General features: G+C 42.0%; 2 protein-coding genes across 3 annotated transcripts in view; both read right to left on the bottom strand.

Moving 5' to 3' along the window:
- Positions 1 to 6,908, bottom strand: part of LOC112106598 (dual specificity protein phosphatase 13-like) — a 32,781-nt gene extending 25,873 nt beyond the window's left edge. Inside the window, exon 1 of one of the 2 annotated variants that reach the window (XM_024199941.3) lies at positions 6,816 to 6,908. The gene's annotated coding sequence lies outside the window, so the exon portion shown is untranslated. Of the gene's footprint in view, positions 1 to 5,091; positions 5,192 to 6,815 lie in introns of those variants that run through there. The other variant, XM_029912009.1, reaches the window with a different exon arrangement.
- A 3,018-nt stretch (positions 6,909 to 9,926) lies between these two features.
- On the bottom strand, positions 9,927 to 16,018 carry LOC112106609 (dual specificity protein phosphatase 13-like). The gene is made up of 3 exons (XM_024199965.1): positions 15,867 to 16,018; positions 12,591 to 12,811; positions 9,927 to 10,153 (listed from the first exon to the last, which is right to left on the bottom strand). The coding sequence occupies exons 1-3, from the start codon at positions 16,016 to 16,018 to the stop codon at positions 9,927 to 9,929; spliced, it is 600 nt and encodes a 199-aa protein (XP_024055733.1).
- Positions 16,019 to 16,218: the final 200 nt, after the last annotated feature.

The following is a 16,218-nucleotide window of genomic DNA, read 5'->3' as shown; positions in this document are numbered from 1 at the left end:
TGAGTATAGATTAATTCTTACCACATTTCTAAAATAACTAACCATTCAAGATAAAAACGATCCAAAACATAACACACGTTGCAAGCAAAAAAGAGAAAAGAACAAGATTTACCCTGGAAAGGAATGGTATCTATACAAAGAGACGTATGAGGAAATAGTTAACCATTTAAAAAAAAAAGAGAGGCACAATTAGAGGGCAATGTATTGGCTACTGTGATTGTGTTCCACTGTATTCTATTGGATGCAATGGCCAACTTTATGAAGGGCATGTCTCCCTCTAGTGGCTGGAGGCCTAAGGAGGCTATAATCACTAATGCTGCTTTAGCTGAAGGAGATGCTCCTTAAACTCAAATGGTAGGGACCTCTTTTTTTTGGAGCAAAAGGATCTGAATTCCATCTACACTTACAGCATTGTATGAGAGTGAATGTTATGGGATATAAATAGTCTAAGTGACCTTAGTGTGTGGTTTGACTGACAGCGAGGTTTATGTGGTTACAGAATGATCCCAAAGACTAACTTCTAACTGTTGTGCTCCCATCTGTCTGTATCCACTTGTTGTTTTCTCTTGACTTTATATTTGGGTAATAAGTTCTTGGGGGCAAGGACCATTAAATACAGTGCCTAGCAATACGTATAATGAATAATAATAACTGGATCCCCTTCATCCCATGTGACACTCTAACATTTGGAGGAGGCAGGGTTTTAAAACTGTATTTAAAAAACAGTTGGGCACAGAGAATCCTCTCCTGTTTTTTTTCCCCCAGTGTTATCCTTTTAGTGGTGCTCTGCGTGGGTTCTCCTCAAGCTTCAGTTCTATTTGTGCCATCTATCCCTGTGGCTTCCTTTGCAACAACCACCCTTCAGTCACAGAGGACTGGGTGCAACTCTGTTCTGAGCCTACTGAGACTGCTGTTGGACTGGCTACAGACATTATAGCAAAGACATGTCAGCTGCTTATTGTGGTGTATTGAAAACTGTGTTAAAATGACACTATCACTTTAAGAGTCAGGGGCTTCCTGGTCCTGCTTACAGCCTAGGGGGCTCTATAGGGAAGTGTGTGATCTGGTTCTTCAGCAGGCAGTCTGCAAAGAGCCAGGCTAGAGCAAGGTGGCTTGAGTTGTGCCTTAGGGAGCAGCCTGATTTATCTCTGACTGTTTGTTGGTTCTTGTGTGCTAGGGTTTTGCATTTTAAGAAATTAAGTAGTGTCATTGCAATCTTTCAGGGAGAGTATTTGAGTATTGTTTTTTGTTTCTAACTCTTTGGGTAAACCATGAATTTATCCAATCTTGGATCTCACCATTGTGCCTTCTCAAGGCTCCCAACTTGAGGCACCAGAGAGAGGTCCGAGGAATTGGCCCAGGATCTTTTTCACAGCAGAGCACAGCACTGAACAACAGGGTCACTAGACCAAGCCTATTGCTTCCATTGCAAAGCAGTGAAAAAAGTAATCATGAAATGTTAGCAATTAATAATAAATCAAGTAAGAACTAGGTTATTAATCTGGTGAGAAAGAGAAGGTCCTGGTGGGTCTGCCCACGTGGAGGCCAAAGGGTCTAAAGTTAGGACTGGACTTGTTCTAAACTCCTGGGACAATCAAGGTATAGTTCTGTACTTGCTGGGAAAATCTGGCTCTCAGTGACACGAATGTAATCCTACTGAAGCCAATGAGGTTGCACTGCTAGGGTGTAACAGCTATACATATGTATAAATAGATATATCAATATCTTAAATGGAACAAAGTTGATAAAAGATGTATTTAATTTCCAACTAAAGCATACAATCATCACTTGATTTGGATTGGTTTTTAAACTGGGGAAAATATTGGAATGAGAAAGGAAAGTCAATTATCTCATTCGTCAATATATGCTAGAGGTAGAGTTGTAGCACAGCCTCGTTTGGGGACTTCATGTAGATCCATAGGTCAACAGTGATATTCAGACCAACTTAATTTGCTCACAGGACAAAGGATCGCCTTTTTTGGCTGTGTGGTTGTGTATCTTTGTGGTGAATAAAATAAGGAAGAATTTGAACCTCCCTGGTCAAATTGCCCTTGTCCCCCAGCTAGTACTCTGTAGTGTGAGCATTGGGGATGAACTGAAGTCTTGCAGAGAATCTACAGCCAGGATTAGAGTAGTGTGAATCTTTCATAATGAATCCCAAAGCCACATGAAATCTCCAGGAGACAGACAATGGAATATTAGGGATTTCCTTAACAGTCTGAATCTTGGACCTGATTTGCCCCTCTCCCCCCAAAAAAAGCATTTTTAGACAAGCTTGGGTCAATGTTATGATATCTAGAACAAACTACTGCTGGATGGGAAACAACTTTCCTGACCCACAAGAGTTTTCAAGATATCAAAAAACTTTCCAGGACCAAATCAGAAGAAGTCAAAATCTTGAACATTTTTGTAAATGGATAATCCAAAAATTTAAGTGGGCCAACTGACACTTTTCATTTCAATAACCCGTAAAAATTACATTTTGATTGAGCCTTTTTTATTTTTACTTTTTTTTACTATAAATAATTAAAATTTCTAAACAAAAAGCTATTTTAAACCAGCAAATGAAAAATTTCTTTTAAAAAAATGTCAACACAGGATATTCTAACAGTTTCAAACTTCTCTTTTCAATTTTTTTTCCAAATCAGGAGATTCATTGAAACTGACCCTTTCTAAACAAAAACTGTTTGCCAGACAAATCAACATTTTCTGATGAAAAAATGTTGTGTCTGAAAATTCTGGACTAGCTCTAGATCAACTCATAGGAAACTCAGTGGCTTATGACCCCCGAACTACATGAAAATTGGCAGTTTTGGCTGTGTTTTGTTCTGAGTTTGGGGGCTACTTTTTTTTCTTTCGTATGGCTGGTGTAGAGCAGCAACTACAATTTCACCTGAAGTTGATCAAGCCAAATGGCTACATCAGGAGTAGCAGAATTTTTTGCAGTGACACCTCCTTCATATTTATAAATTGGGCAGTAGGTAATGATATGTTCGATGATCTGTCGTGGGGAACCACACTCAGACACTGGGGAGTCCTTGATTTTCCATTTGAGCATTAGATATCTGAATCTACTATGGTTGGTTTGAATTCAGTTCAGAGTTGACCAAGATGACCGTGGAAGGTCAAACCCAGGAACCTTCTGTGTGGGATCTGGCACGAGGTGCTTATTTTTTAAGTCTTGCTTAGCCCAATCTGCTTTCCAAGCCTCCTCCTGATCATACCCTGATTGCATGAGGCTAAATGAATGTTCCCACAAAGGCTTGCAGGACTTAAGATGTTGCAGGGGGGCATTGTAAGGTCTTGGTGAATAGGAAGACATCTGTTTTCCTGGATTCGCTGAGCTTCGCGGAATGTTGCAGCAGTTCGGCGTATTGGTGGGGGAGCAATGTTAGATAGGACAGGTAGCCCTAGTGTTGAAGTCGACTTAAGGGTTCCCGTGATGCACCAGATCACTCTATTCAGCTGGGTATTCACAAATTGTGTGTGGCTGCATCTGCTCCATACTGGTTCACAATGTTCAGCTACTGAATATACAAGTGCTTTTGCAGATGTTCTCAGAACTAATGCTGGTGCACCCCAGGTTGTACCTGCTAGTTTCTGGATTATGCTGGCTCTTGTTTTTATCTTTGCAGCTACCTTCTCAAAATGATCATGGAAGAAGAGGGTGCGGTCGAGTTTCACTCCAAGATATGTTGGAGTGTAATCGTGTTGCACATTTTTACCACAGAAAGCTACTTTCAGTGTGTTTTTGGCACTCCTATTATCAAGATGAAATGTGCTTACTATTGTTTTTCCAGGATTTGGTTTGAGCCTCCATTTCCGGAAATATTGTTCCATATTTTGGAGGTCCTAAGTTAATGCTTTCTCAATGTCATGGAGGTTTGATGCTTGGATTGTCATGGCAAGATCATCTGCATATCCAAATTTTCATGATTTAGTTGGAGGCATGTCACTTATGTAAATATTTAAAAGGGTTGGTGCAAGTACAGAGCCTTGTGGTAGCCCATTGTTTGATATGGGGTGAGCTGGTCTTATTACCCAGGTACATCTATAGGCGTCTGTTACTCAGCATGGTCCACAGCAGGTGAAGTGTTTGGTAGCAAGGTATAATTTTAGCAAGTTTCAGCATGGGGCCCTTAATCCATACAGTATCATATGCAGATGACAGGTCAAACAATACTGCACCAATCTTTAGGTTTTTTTTATAGCCAGCCTCAATGTGAGTTGTGAGTGCCAGAACTTGGTCACAACAACTACGTTTTGGCTGGAAGCCTGCCTGTTCGACAGGGATAATTGGCTCAGTAAAAGGGCGTATTCTTTTGAGGATGATACATTCAAGAAGTTTATAGGTTGTACATAGTAGAGATATTGGCCTATAGCTTGGGGCTACTAGGAAGATGAAACTCAGCAAATGTGGGTCTCTCACAAACTGACACCAGAAAACAAAATGTTTGTATGGACCCCTGAGAACTAAACCACTGGGAATCAGACAAGCTCTGTGCACAGTCCTTTTGCCCGCAGGTGAGAGTGCTCATCAATGAAACTATAGAGATGCTTTAGAAAGACAGCATGACATATCTTGGTCTCAGATACAATTTGCCCTGAAGTTGATGAGAGTTGTGCATGTGTATCTGAGGGCAGAATATAGCCTGTAGAATGGAAAACAGATGTAATGTGAGCAACTTTCATGCTATACTATGATGGTCTGAATTGTTTCCATTATTTCGAGTTAAGTAATTCCCCACTATCCAACTCTAAAGTGCAGGCACTGCTGCCTTTATAGGCCCCAGGGAGAGGAAGCAAACTAGTCTTTCATTCTTTCCCCAACCTTACTGCTCATATTTTGCTTTCAGTGAATAACTCTTCAAATCCTTAATAATATTTCATTCCGATAAAAGATATTTACTGGGGGGAAGGGGTGTTGTGGCAGTGGTAAGGCTGTGTTTATTATTGTAGAAACAGCACATGACTAGCTTCACAGTAAGGAGAAGCCAAGAACGCAGAGCACTGCAAATCTATCAGAGCAACAGCATGTTTTCCACCTGTTGAGGCAGAGATCACAATACAACAGATGCACATAATAATTACGTGCACCTCAAAGGCAGCTCCAGGTCCTGCAACTTCTGCTCCCTGCCTAGCAGACAGCAGGAGAATGGAATCACAAAACAGGGGCATTGAGTAAGTAGAGTGGATATTGCTCCTGAAAGACAGGAGAGCAGCCACACTAAAGAGAAACCTTAAGGTGGAAGATGTGAAAGAAAGATCAGAGACAGCATGAAGCTAAGAGAAGAGGGGAGGAGTGTAGCATTGGAGCCTCAGCAGCCAGCTCTATTTTTAAAGGGACAATCATGTTTTTTACACACACGTTTTAAAGACTGCCCTTTTTACATTAATAACCTCATAGATTATTAAAAACAGAAACAAACATGCTCTACAAATCTGTTAGGACCCATTTTCCTCTCTGCGATTGCCCCATGATGACTGGTCAGGTTGGGTGTGTGGCCTCCATGGAAAAAGCCACAGGAGCAGAAGGTGAGGACTGAGGCCAAAGCTATCCACAACAAGACCCAGTTCCTCTTTGCCTGCTGTGGCCCCTGGCAGTCCGGCTGCATTGGACTGTGCTACCAGGCACTCCCTCATCTGTGGGTGCCCTGGGAAACCTGGTGGGGGTAAAGGGAGGGGTAACATAAAGGTAAAACAGCTTCAGGTTCTAAGAGTAAATTGCATGGAGCTAGAAGGGGAATGATTTGTATCGCCCTGGTTCTGCCCTTGGCTTAGTCTCCTCCTCCTACCCCTGTGTGGACTGCATGGAGAGAGCTCTGCAAGGCCTGAGTGGCGCAGGGTGGCCAATACCACAGACGTGATAGAGTTCCCTTCTACATGAAGGGGATAGATCTCTATATAAAGTAGCCTGCCATGCATAGATTGGGAGCAAGAGGGATGATGATCTTCCCCCATGATTTTATCTTGACAGAAGCAGATGATGAGCCCTGTGTGCTGAGTTGGAGTTTTCCTTTAAATTCTTACATAGTGAGGACCATGCTATAAATACTTAGATAAACAGTGTCTCCTTAGCCCTGGGATAACTCTGTGTATTATTTCCCATGCAGACAGTAATGTCTGCTGGTCCATATTTAGCAGGAATTAATTTAAATGAATTTCTTAGGTCTGTGCTCTTTGCTCTCCGAGATTGACCGATTGCACGTTCCTACTCATTGCCTTCCCAGCCCTATAGTATGCATTGCCTCAATAATTGCAATTTACACGGGATTGTCATTGCAAAAATCACATTTCTTACATTCTGCTTTGGTTTTAAGTAACCCCTAAGATCACTATAATTGAAAGGAGTTACCAAAAAAAAATCTTTCTCTATTTTTTCAGTTTGCTTCGTGCATTTGACAGCATTTGCGTATAATCAGTTTCACGTTTTCCCTGTATATTAGTCAATTATTGAAAAGACTCTTATAAACATCAACAGGGGATCAGGAAAACCTTACAAAATGTTGTGAAGTACGTTATTATAGAATATACTCTTTAAATTAGGAATGCCCTGTCTGGACTGGAATTAAAAGCAACATTGTTTTAATTGTCCTTTTCAATGCAAGTTGCTTCTCCTGATAATCCAACTGGAGAAAGCAATCTAAAGCTTCACAAATGTTTCAGTTTTTGAGAACGACAATGCAGATCATAACATGGCGTAGAGCTGCAGTTGTTCCACCACTCACATAGTTGCCTATGATTAATTTCATGCTGCCCAGTGCATGTATTAAGTTTAGTGTTATTGGTTTGTAAACAAGCTTAAAAGTACTTGCCTTTAAGTTGCAGCTCCCTCACTGTGCTGTTTTGGATTAATTTTGTTTAAATGATGCCGTTTAGCTTCTTCCTAAGATGTTAGTTATGCAGCAGATTTCCAGACTGCCTGCTACTTTCACGTGTATTCAACTTCTATTTTTAATGAGTTAATTATAAACCTAAAGCATCATCCAGTAAAGGGCAGCTGAGACAACAACAGACAGAAACTGAGATCTAAATGGGATCAGATTCTCAGCTGGTGCAAATTGGTGTAGCTCTGCCAATGTCAATGGAGCTACACTGATTTATACCACCTAAGAATCTGAGCTCCTTGTGCTGTTGAGTAAACCTATCAATTGAAAGCGCCATAAAATATCCCATCCACCTAGGGTTTTTTCAAAGAATCCTAAATAAAAATAGCAATAAAGCGTTCAATGCAGGGAATTTCCTGAGGATTAATGACCAGATGGAATTAATAGCCAGAGGTGCAGACTGGGCCAATCTGTTCCTCCTCGCTGCTCATTAATCCTGGGACAGGACCTCTACCTCAACATGGAGTAAAACACATTTCGCATAGGGAATACAAGTTATTAATTTATTATTTTTCTCTGTGTTTGATGTGCAACAAATTTGTCCCAATCTGGTTGTATCATTGCTTGCTATATACATATATATATACATATATATAAGAGAGAGAGAGAATAAGTGTTTACAGCTTATTACTGTACAAAGGAGGAGTTTATGTTAAGAATTTCAGGGTGGAGACAGAGAGCTTTCCTAATGATCTGAGATGTGGTAATTCTGGCTCTAATGGAACACATTCAGCATGGTGTGCTGATTTGCTTTCTTGAAAGGGTGATGGGAAAACTTGTGGATTGTATGTAGGATTTTAAATGTGCTGTGTACATATTACCCAGGGTTTAGTTTGCTGGGTTCCTCAGCTCAGCCTCAGGTGTATACTGCCATCTACTGGTGAGAGGGGATCATAGCTCCTAGCATGTTTTCTCATCCTGCTCCCACAGAGAATACTTATTGCAGAAACAGTCTGCAAATCCTTGGGTTGGAATTTGCTATTAGAGAGACGGTGCAAACACCATTCTAGTGATTTTTCCCCCCCAACCAATCAGCAATTCTGGGAAAATGCACTAGAGTTTCTTCCATGGAAACAAATGAACAGCACTATAGTAAACCATCACAGCCGTAGTATCAATGACACTTTAAAGTCCATATAGAATTTTTCCATCATAACAATGAATAACCACAGCAGCTCTGACACACCCATATGTCTGTCACGCCAACCAGCTCCTTTGGAATTGTGGGTTAATTTTAATGGTATTAAAATATTGGTTCTCTCCTCTTTACAATTCATCTGTTGTACTGTTGTGTAAACAGGCAACAATAAAGATATTAAATGTTGTACACAAATTAATCTCCTTAGGTTTTGGTGCTTGAGGATGTCCTGTGCAAATGGCAAATATTGCTGTTCAGCAAATTCCTTCAGGGTTCAATGGCAGTGTTCCCCTGGGAGGAAAACATTGCCTGAAGGGCTCAGTCCTCCCTCCACTGAAGTCAACGAGAGCTTTGCTGTAGACTTTAATGGTAACAGGATCATGCTTGAGTACTCAAAGATGTCTGGTCTACTTCAAAGTTCCATGTTCATTTGGTAGGCTAAGGCAGATGGGATCTGCTGGTAATTGGAGAAAATCCTGTAATTGTGGATAGTTCTGCACTTGACTGCCTGGGAGGCTGAAATCTGTCTTATGGACAGCACAGGGAAGGGCAATGCATGCTTTTTCATGCTGCCCTACTCATCTGCCTCTGCCCTGTTCCTGAGCAACCAGCTCAGGGTAGTCTGGTATCCATACCTATTCATTCCTGAAACTGGCAGCAAGGATGGGCACATCAGTGGCAGTTCTGAAGCTGGCTTTGTGATGGGGATGCCTGTCTACTGGGGATGGGACTGGGACGGCAAGATTCATTTCACATAATTACAAGCCAGCATAGAGCCATCAGATGACAGTGACTGTGGGTCACTGCTACACTGGCCCAGACTTGCTCCAGTGACCTAGAGATAAAAGGTGCTGCACCTATTAGCACTCCCCTTAACAATCCAGTGCCCCACTGGCTTCTCTTTGTGTTTTCTCATTGCAGATGGGCAAATACTACAAAACATGATCTTTCTGTGAACGTAGTCTTGATTTTGAGAGGGGAAACTGTAAATAAATAAAAATTAAAGTTGCAAAGTTGGATCATCTTTTCAGATCTAATGAAAGACCCTTGATTCTCGATGGCTGTGAGTTTTGCCTTACACACACACACACACACACACACCTCTACCTCTGCTGCCAATGCAATAGTTTTAGACCCTCAGCTGTGAGACCATTTCCAAGCCGCCTCCTTCATGACAGCATAATCATTTTCTACAGCAACTGCTTGACTTTTGGTGGGGAGCAGCCAGAGCAGATGAAAATCCATTCAAGTTAAGATCTTTTCATGAAAATCCCCTACTGATGAAGACCCAGGGGGAGGAATATGGAAAACAGACGGGAATTGTTTCTTAAGAGAGTGGCTTCAACATTTCCCAGCTGTTCTATATCTAAAGAGCCTCCATGGCCCAGCCAAGGGGCTCAGATTGCTGCACAAATTGTTATAACCTATAACAAACAGATGCCAACATTAAAACCTCAAAACATTAACAATCTTAAACATATATTGCACCATGGGAGCCCTGATTGGGGCCTGTAGGCACACTGAAGTACAAATAATATAATAACAAAGCACTTTTCACCCCCAAAGAATCCTAACACTTCACAGGCTAATATAAATGTCATGCATCACTGAAATGCAGCCACCTCTGGGGTGGAGCTTGGCAGCTGCTTAACAGTTTACAGCTATTTCTCACAACAGTTGAGGGCAGGGAGTGAAGAATACCAAAGCCAATTGAGCTGCAGGTAGAATTTAGATAGGCTTTATACAATGTAAAGATAATAAAGTCAAATAAGCATTTACATATAGAATATGTGTTACGCTGCATTTTCAGTTTACGCCCTTGGTTTGGAAAACATAATTCATTTTAAAAGAGATCCAGAAAATACTGATGGTGCTGCATCCACTTTCTGTGCAGTTCTGTATTATGGTTCTTTGCTGGCAGATTCTCTAACTCCTTTCCTCTTTTCATTTAACTTGATGTCCAGGTCTCGGAGCTGGCTCAGGAATCCTGTATTTGGGCAGATCTCTCTGTGAGAATTCACCATTTTTAAAGCCTCCACAAGCGTCATGTTTTCATGGATCATTAAAAAAGCGAGCACTAAAGATGCAGAGCGGCTTATCCCCATGGCACAGTGAACGAACACTTTACCTGCAAATAAATGAGACAACATGTGCCCAGTGGGCTTTAGAACTTGCAAGGTAAGAAAGACCCAGACGGGTCAAAACAGCCAGAATCAATAAATACAATAAATAGCCAGATTTTCCCTGATTGTTAGCGCATCCTGAGGTGCTATTGGTTTGGGACACTGAAGCTCTCTGATCATCCATATATGAGTAACAGCAATAGGTATACTACTAAACGTATGCCGGAAGGGAGTGGGATCTAGATCTTACAGCAAGGGCTTGGCCATCAGGAGTCCTTGATGATAATCTTGGTTCTGCTATGAACTCACTATGACTGGAGGTAGTTGAAAAATGGTGTTTTTCTTCTATGATACATTTTGGATAAAATTTTAATGCTGAAATGTTTTGGCCAGAAACAGAAATATTTTGCCCCCAAAATAAAATATTTCAATTTGGAAAGGCTACCAAAGCATCTCAGGGGGGTTGTAGTTTAAATGCCTTGTACTCCCATTTCTCCCTGGTTGGACTACATCTCCCATCATGGTCACCCATCTTGGAGGAGAGAGGTGGTGCATCATGGGAGTCCCTGGCTATGTTGCATCATGGGAGATATAGTCCAGCTGGAAGCATGACCTACAGAGGACAATGGGGACATGAAGAAACCAAATTACAACTCCCATTTCCAAATCAAAATATTTTGTTTTCAGGTATTTGGTTTTTTGACAAAAAATTGAAACTTTCTGCAGAAGGTGGATGCTTTTTGTGAAAAATGTTGTTTTCCATGAAAACAATTTTATCAGAAAATTTTCAACCGGCCCTAATGGTGACCTTCAGCAAGTTATATAATTGTTCTGCATATCAATGTATCATCTGGCTGTAAAATGTGTACGTTACCTACTGTACATCAACAATTGTGAAGTGAGGCTTAACTACTGAATATTTTAAAAACGTTCCAGTGAGAAGTGCAGTGTTATCACCGTTATTTTTTTCTGTGACGCAAGTGCTGAACTCTTCCCACATCTGTGGTTTCCACACTGGTCTTAAAGGAAGTATCCTCTTGATAGGTGATTTTGACCTCCATGTTATCCTTGCCTGGCACCTTGTTAGGCAAAACCATCAGGAGGTTGGTAATGGGATATGAAACTTTTAAACTTGGAAGTACCTCAAATCTCACAATAAAAGTCTCTGACTTCATTTTGTAGGCCAAGTGGTTCAGATGTTCCTCAAACCAAGGCAGTTAGACATAGAAAAAAGACTTATAATCCAGCAGGTTTAGTCTATAGCTTTCTCCAGAATAGCTTTAATTATCTCAAATCAGGGGAGAGTCCGTCAATTTCTGTGGGAGACTATTCCACAGACTAATAGCTCTCAGGACAAGAAGTTTTTCCTAATACTGCTTAACCTTTTTCTCTCTTACTGTCACCTCATTACTCCTAGGTTGTACTCTAAGGCAATTTCACTCCTCTTAGGGTTTGCAAGCTTCATGCACTTGTAGGATTCTATCATGTCCACTCTCCTAGCTTTTGTTCAGCCAAACTATTTATTAATCTTTCCTCGCAAGTCAAACCCTCCTGTCCCTTTATGTATTTTGTTGCTCTGCTCTGAAACTCCTCTGATAATCTTCCTGGTATTGAGGTGCCTCAGAACTGAACACAGTAATCTAGGTATGACCTCACCAGAGGTATACAGAGGAGGACTTTCTTTTCCCATGGTGCTTTGGGGCCCTTAGCCAAGCTATTAAAGATCAGACCCCCTGGCTCATGATTGAAATTTGTGCCCCCAACGGTTGCTGCAAACAAAAACTCTTTAACTCTTCCTCTCTTGAAATGGGGGAAAGATGAAAAATATTGCACCCCACAGAACATAAAATGTTAACACCTTAGTCATTATTGGGATTATGAAATGTTATTTCCAAGCATCAGTCAGGCGCAAACTTCTATTTCCCCTTTTGTTGCTACACCAGGTGGCTTCTTTTTTCTAATTATACTTACACTTAGAGAGCACGTTACCTTTCCGAAGTACTGTATGAACATGAACCCTTGCAGCACCTTTGCAAGGGGGTAAATGACTATTCTCCCCATTTTACTTGTGGAGAATCTGAGATGCAAAGCGGTTGATGGCCCAGACCTGTGAGGCGCTGAGGAGGAAGTGGAGGTTGATCAGTACATCCTAGGATAAGATCCTCATTGACTAGTTGCCAAAGACCACACAGCCAGTCAGGATCAGAGGGAACAACTAGACCTAAAAGTTCCTAGCAACTAGGCCATGATGCTGATAGTGATTGGAAAGAATCCCAGTGACTTCAGTGGGCATTGGATCAGGCCCTCCATCCTTGGCTCAGTCCACTAGTTCATGTTGCCTCTCTGGCTTAATTGACTGAAATAGTCTGAATTAGAGCAATAGGTTCCATTCAGCAAAGCATTTACGCACGTACTCCCCATAATATCAAACACCTTTCTTACCTCCTGGTGTGTGTAAGGCTTTGTGTATGAAATTAGCCGCATCATAGAAAAAGATACTTAAATCAAAGGAAGGGTCATCGAACGCTTCTACTCCGTGGTACGCTACTTGCAGATCTTTGTAATATCTGGCTCCTGTGTTGATACTGTATGGCCCATCTGCTGCATTAAGGATGTGAGTAATGTTGAGATTTTGAAGAGTTGCTTTACTTCTAGCAGCCCAGCTGTTGAAAGATCATGAAGGTTTCACTGAGATCATTGCTGACTTTCTGCATTCAAATAGCGCCGTTTAATGTGAGTGCCCACTCCCCCTGGGGGAGAATGCAAGCACTGCAGCTCGCTTTACAGGGCAGTGAATGGCTAACAGACAGCTGTGTTAGTCCATAGTGCCTTGGTCTTAGAGAGATGGCTACTGAAGAATGTGAGATGGTATTGTAACCACCACTTGGAGTTTGCCCGCTGCTGGATCACCGGACTGAGCCGCTAGGGCAGTGGGTCTTTAATTTGATTGCGCCCCCTTCTTTGTGTCTGTAGTAGTTTACACCCTCCTTCCCACCACACAAGTACATATATTGATTTAAAAAAAACCAACATGCAACTCTCACTGAATATTAAAAACAGTAAGGCATTGATTCAAACTGTAATGGTCGATGCTTACAATTAAATGCTTACAATTAAATGACAGCAAACCGATTAAGGTACAGGTGGCAACAACTTTGTATAATGCTATACAAGCTTAACAGAAATCCATCAAAATGCACAGCGCCATCTAGAGTCAAATACACAGCGCCATCTGAGGACCTGATATGTCTGGAGGAAACAGCTTTTCTAGTTACACATTGCTGTGGATAAAATGTGTGCAGTAAGTTTTCTTTTTCCTAAAGCTTCTCACCCTCCCCCACAAATACATTCCATGCCCCCCCAGGGAGTCCCACCCCCCAGTTTGAGAGCCTCTCCCCTAGGGGGTGCTACCAAAAGGACTACAACTAAAGCAACTACCAGAGCCCTTTGACACCATTTCCCAGCACGCATGGAGTCAGGGGTGGGGACAGAAAGAACTAGAAATTACTGGTGAGGCTAATACGGAGGCAGTCCACTGGACCAGTGACAAGCCAGGGCTGCACGCCCCCAGCCGGGGACAGCCTGACCCCACACAGATAGGTTTAATTTCAGTTTTGAGTTTGGAAAGTGGGAAAGAAACAGCACAGCGCCCACTGCCCCCAAAGCAAGTGTTTGCTCTGCTGTGAGATCTAGCTGCATGGATTGGGCCATTCCAGCACCCAGCCAGAGAGAGATACGACCTGGCGCCAGCTACTGAGAGCCAGCCAAGACCCCCTCCTCCCCCTCCCCCCACCCCGGATTCTAGACCATGGAAACAGCAAGCCTGGTATGAGTCCAGAGAAGATCCTGGCCCAGCCAGGCATGAAGAATTAAAGTAAGCTGACTTCTATCTAAACCTGCCCATATCACAGTGCTGCAACACTCCTTCTCAGGATTCAACCTCAGGATGCCATGTGCCTGGGAAGATGCCAGGATGGGAGCTGGAGGTTGGGATAAATTGTGAGTGTTGGGAGGTGAGGGATTTGTTTGTTTATTAATGTTTAGTACTTATTAGTTAACCTTAACCCTTTCCTTCCCTCAATTGTATTTTCCTGTTCCAGTAAAGCCCCCCTTTGTTATGCTGCTCTTTTAGGTGTGTTCTTCCTTTTCTGGGGTTTCTGTTTATGTACTTCATTGTCCCTCATGTACTGGGCTTCACACTCCTTGCCAGCTAGTTGTATTGATTTTTCTCAAAGGGAAGCACCCCTGTGCATGGGGCAGTGAGGAGTCACCTCGGGTAGAGGCACCACACTCCAGAAAATACCCAGGACCCAACCTGTGCAAGGAGAAGGAAGAAGCAGCTCCTAATATTGATGATGGCAAGCAGCATGGAGAGAGAAGGGAGAAGGTTTGAGCCACACTTCAGGGAAGGGGCTACATGAGTACAGACCAGCCTGTGAGATACCAGTTGTTCAGGTAACTCCCTCCTTGTAGTTAATCACTGGGAATGTTGTTCAGTGGTTAGAGCAAAGGATAGTAGTTAGGATTCTCCTTTGACTGTCCACACCGATCCCACTTCTGGTACGCACGTGCCCCATGAAGTGGGCTCCATGTGAACAAAACATCTCAAAGCCCTGCAGTTATTGAAAATAGCCATTCTTTCTTGGGTTCCATTCCTGTTTCTGACACTGACTCACTGTGTGACCTTGAACAAGTAATTTCCTCTCTGCAGGCCTCCCTGATTTCCCATCTGTAAAATGGGGATAAAGTTATTGCACAAGGAAGTGGTGATGTTTGTATGATGTTTTTAAAGCACTTTAAGATCCTCGGATGAAAAGCGATTTAGACAAATAGACAGAAGTGTCTGTCTGGTGATTGATAGAGAGAGGCAAAGTAGCTCAGCAATGTGTCTTTTGCCACAAGTACAAAGTAATTGTGCAATATGTTTTGATATTTAGTTATAAGCTGGTAAAAGAAATTCTGTGTTTGCATCTGTGGGGCCCCCACCATATAATTATGGGTCTTTGTCCTCTCTTCATTCTGACTCCTGAGGCTGAACCTCTTGTACCTCAGTTACCTGTCTGTAAAATGGGCATAATAATACTTCCTTTCTCACCCATTGTCCGTCTTATTTAGAGAATAAGGTCTTAAGGGCAGGGACTCTCTCTTAGCATGTATATGTACAGTGCTTAGCACAATGAGATAGCGATCTCAGTTGGGGCCTTCTAGGCACTATTATATACAGAGGGGAATAGACACCTTTTTTTTATTTGGAGTACCTAGAGTTAAAAGATAATAAAATAAGAGCTGTTGAATATCACTTGGAGTAGCTTTGTGCCATAACTAAATGAGTCCACTTCTAATACAGTGAGATAAATGAGCTTGTGTTTTAAACTGTTTCCTTTATAAATGCAAACTCTAAATATTTGGAGGAGAGAAAGCCCCCCAAGACCCAGTTGTCAATGTCCATGATAAAAATAATAAATACGTTTATCTTGCTAAAATCCATTGTGATCCATGGAATGTAGAAAGCACAGCTCAGGCAGACTAGGAGTAAGTTATACGTGTACATTTCAAGCTTTTCATGACATCCAAACCACTTGAGGCTGACTGTCATGGTGTTTGGCTTTGGAACCCTTTGATGTGAGCATAGCTTTACATCTCACTGTTAACCACCTTTACACCCCTCCATCTCTCTCTAGTGTGCTAGTAACAACATAATATACAATATCCTCTTACACGTCTCCCAGGAATAGGTTTGGCCAGACTTGGTCCAAATGATTGTCAGACCCTCCTCTGGACCAGAACAGCTTCTGAAGGTCAGATAGTGCTGGTGTTTCATATGGTGCCTGGCTGCTGGTTTCAGAGGAATAGCTCTTGGTGTGAAGCATGCCTGCTCTTCTGTTTCACACACTCAGGTGGTATCGCAAAGAGCCTTTCTGAAATAAACCAAGAGAAGCTTTTCATACATAACTAACATTCTCTGTAAATTAGTCCTGTTCTTTGCCCTCCAAATAATATTGCATTTTTATTAGAAGTGTGTACAGTTGAGCCTGAAGGTGTTGCTAAAGGCAGCCAGCCATGAGGGTTG

The sequence above is a fragment of the Terrapene carolina genome, unplaced genomic scaffold (assembly GCF_002925995.2).
Source record: "Terrapene carolina triunguis isolate 2854851 unplaced genomic scaffold, T_m_triunguis-2.0 Scaffold147, whole genome shotgun sequence".
NCBI lineage: Eukaryota > Metazoa > Chordata > Testudines > Emydidae > Terrapene > Terrapene triunguis.
This window is presented reverse-complemented; position numbering and strand designations above follow the sequence as displayed.

Bases quoted from the DNA above. Each gene is read 5' to 3' on its own strand.
- LOC112106609 (XM_024199965.1), bottom strand. From the start codon at position 16,018: ATGCTTCACACCAAGAGCTATTCCTCTGAAACCAGCAGCCAGGCACCA. The intron at 12,812-15,866 runs GTAAGAGGATAT...ATCTTTCAACAG, and splicing joins AACCTATTCCTGGGAGACGT to CTGGGCTGCTAGAAGTAAAG. The intron at 10,154-12,590 runs GTAAGAAAGGTG...ATTTATTTGCAG, and splicing joins AGCCTTACACACACCAGGAG to GTAAAGTGTTCGTTCACTGT.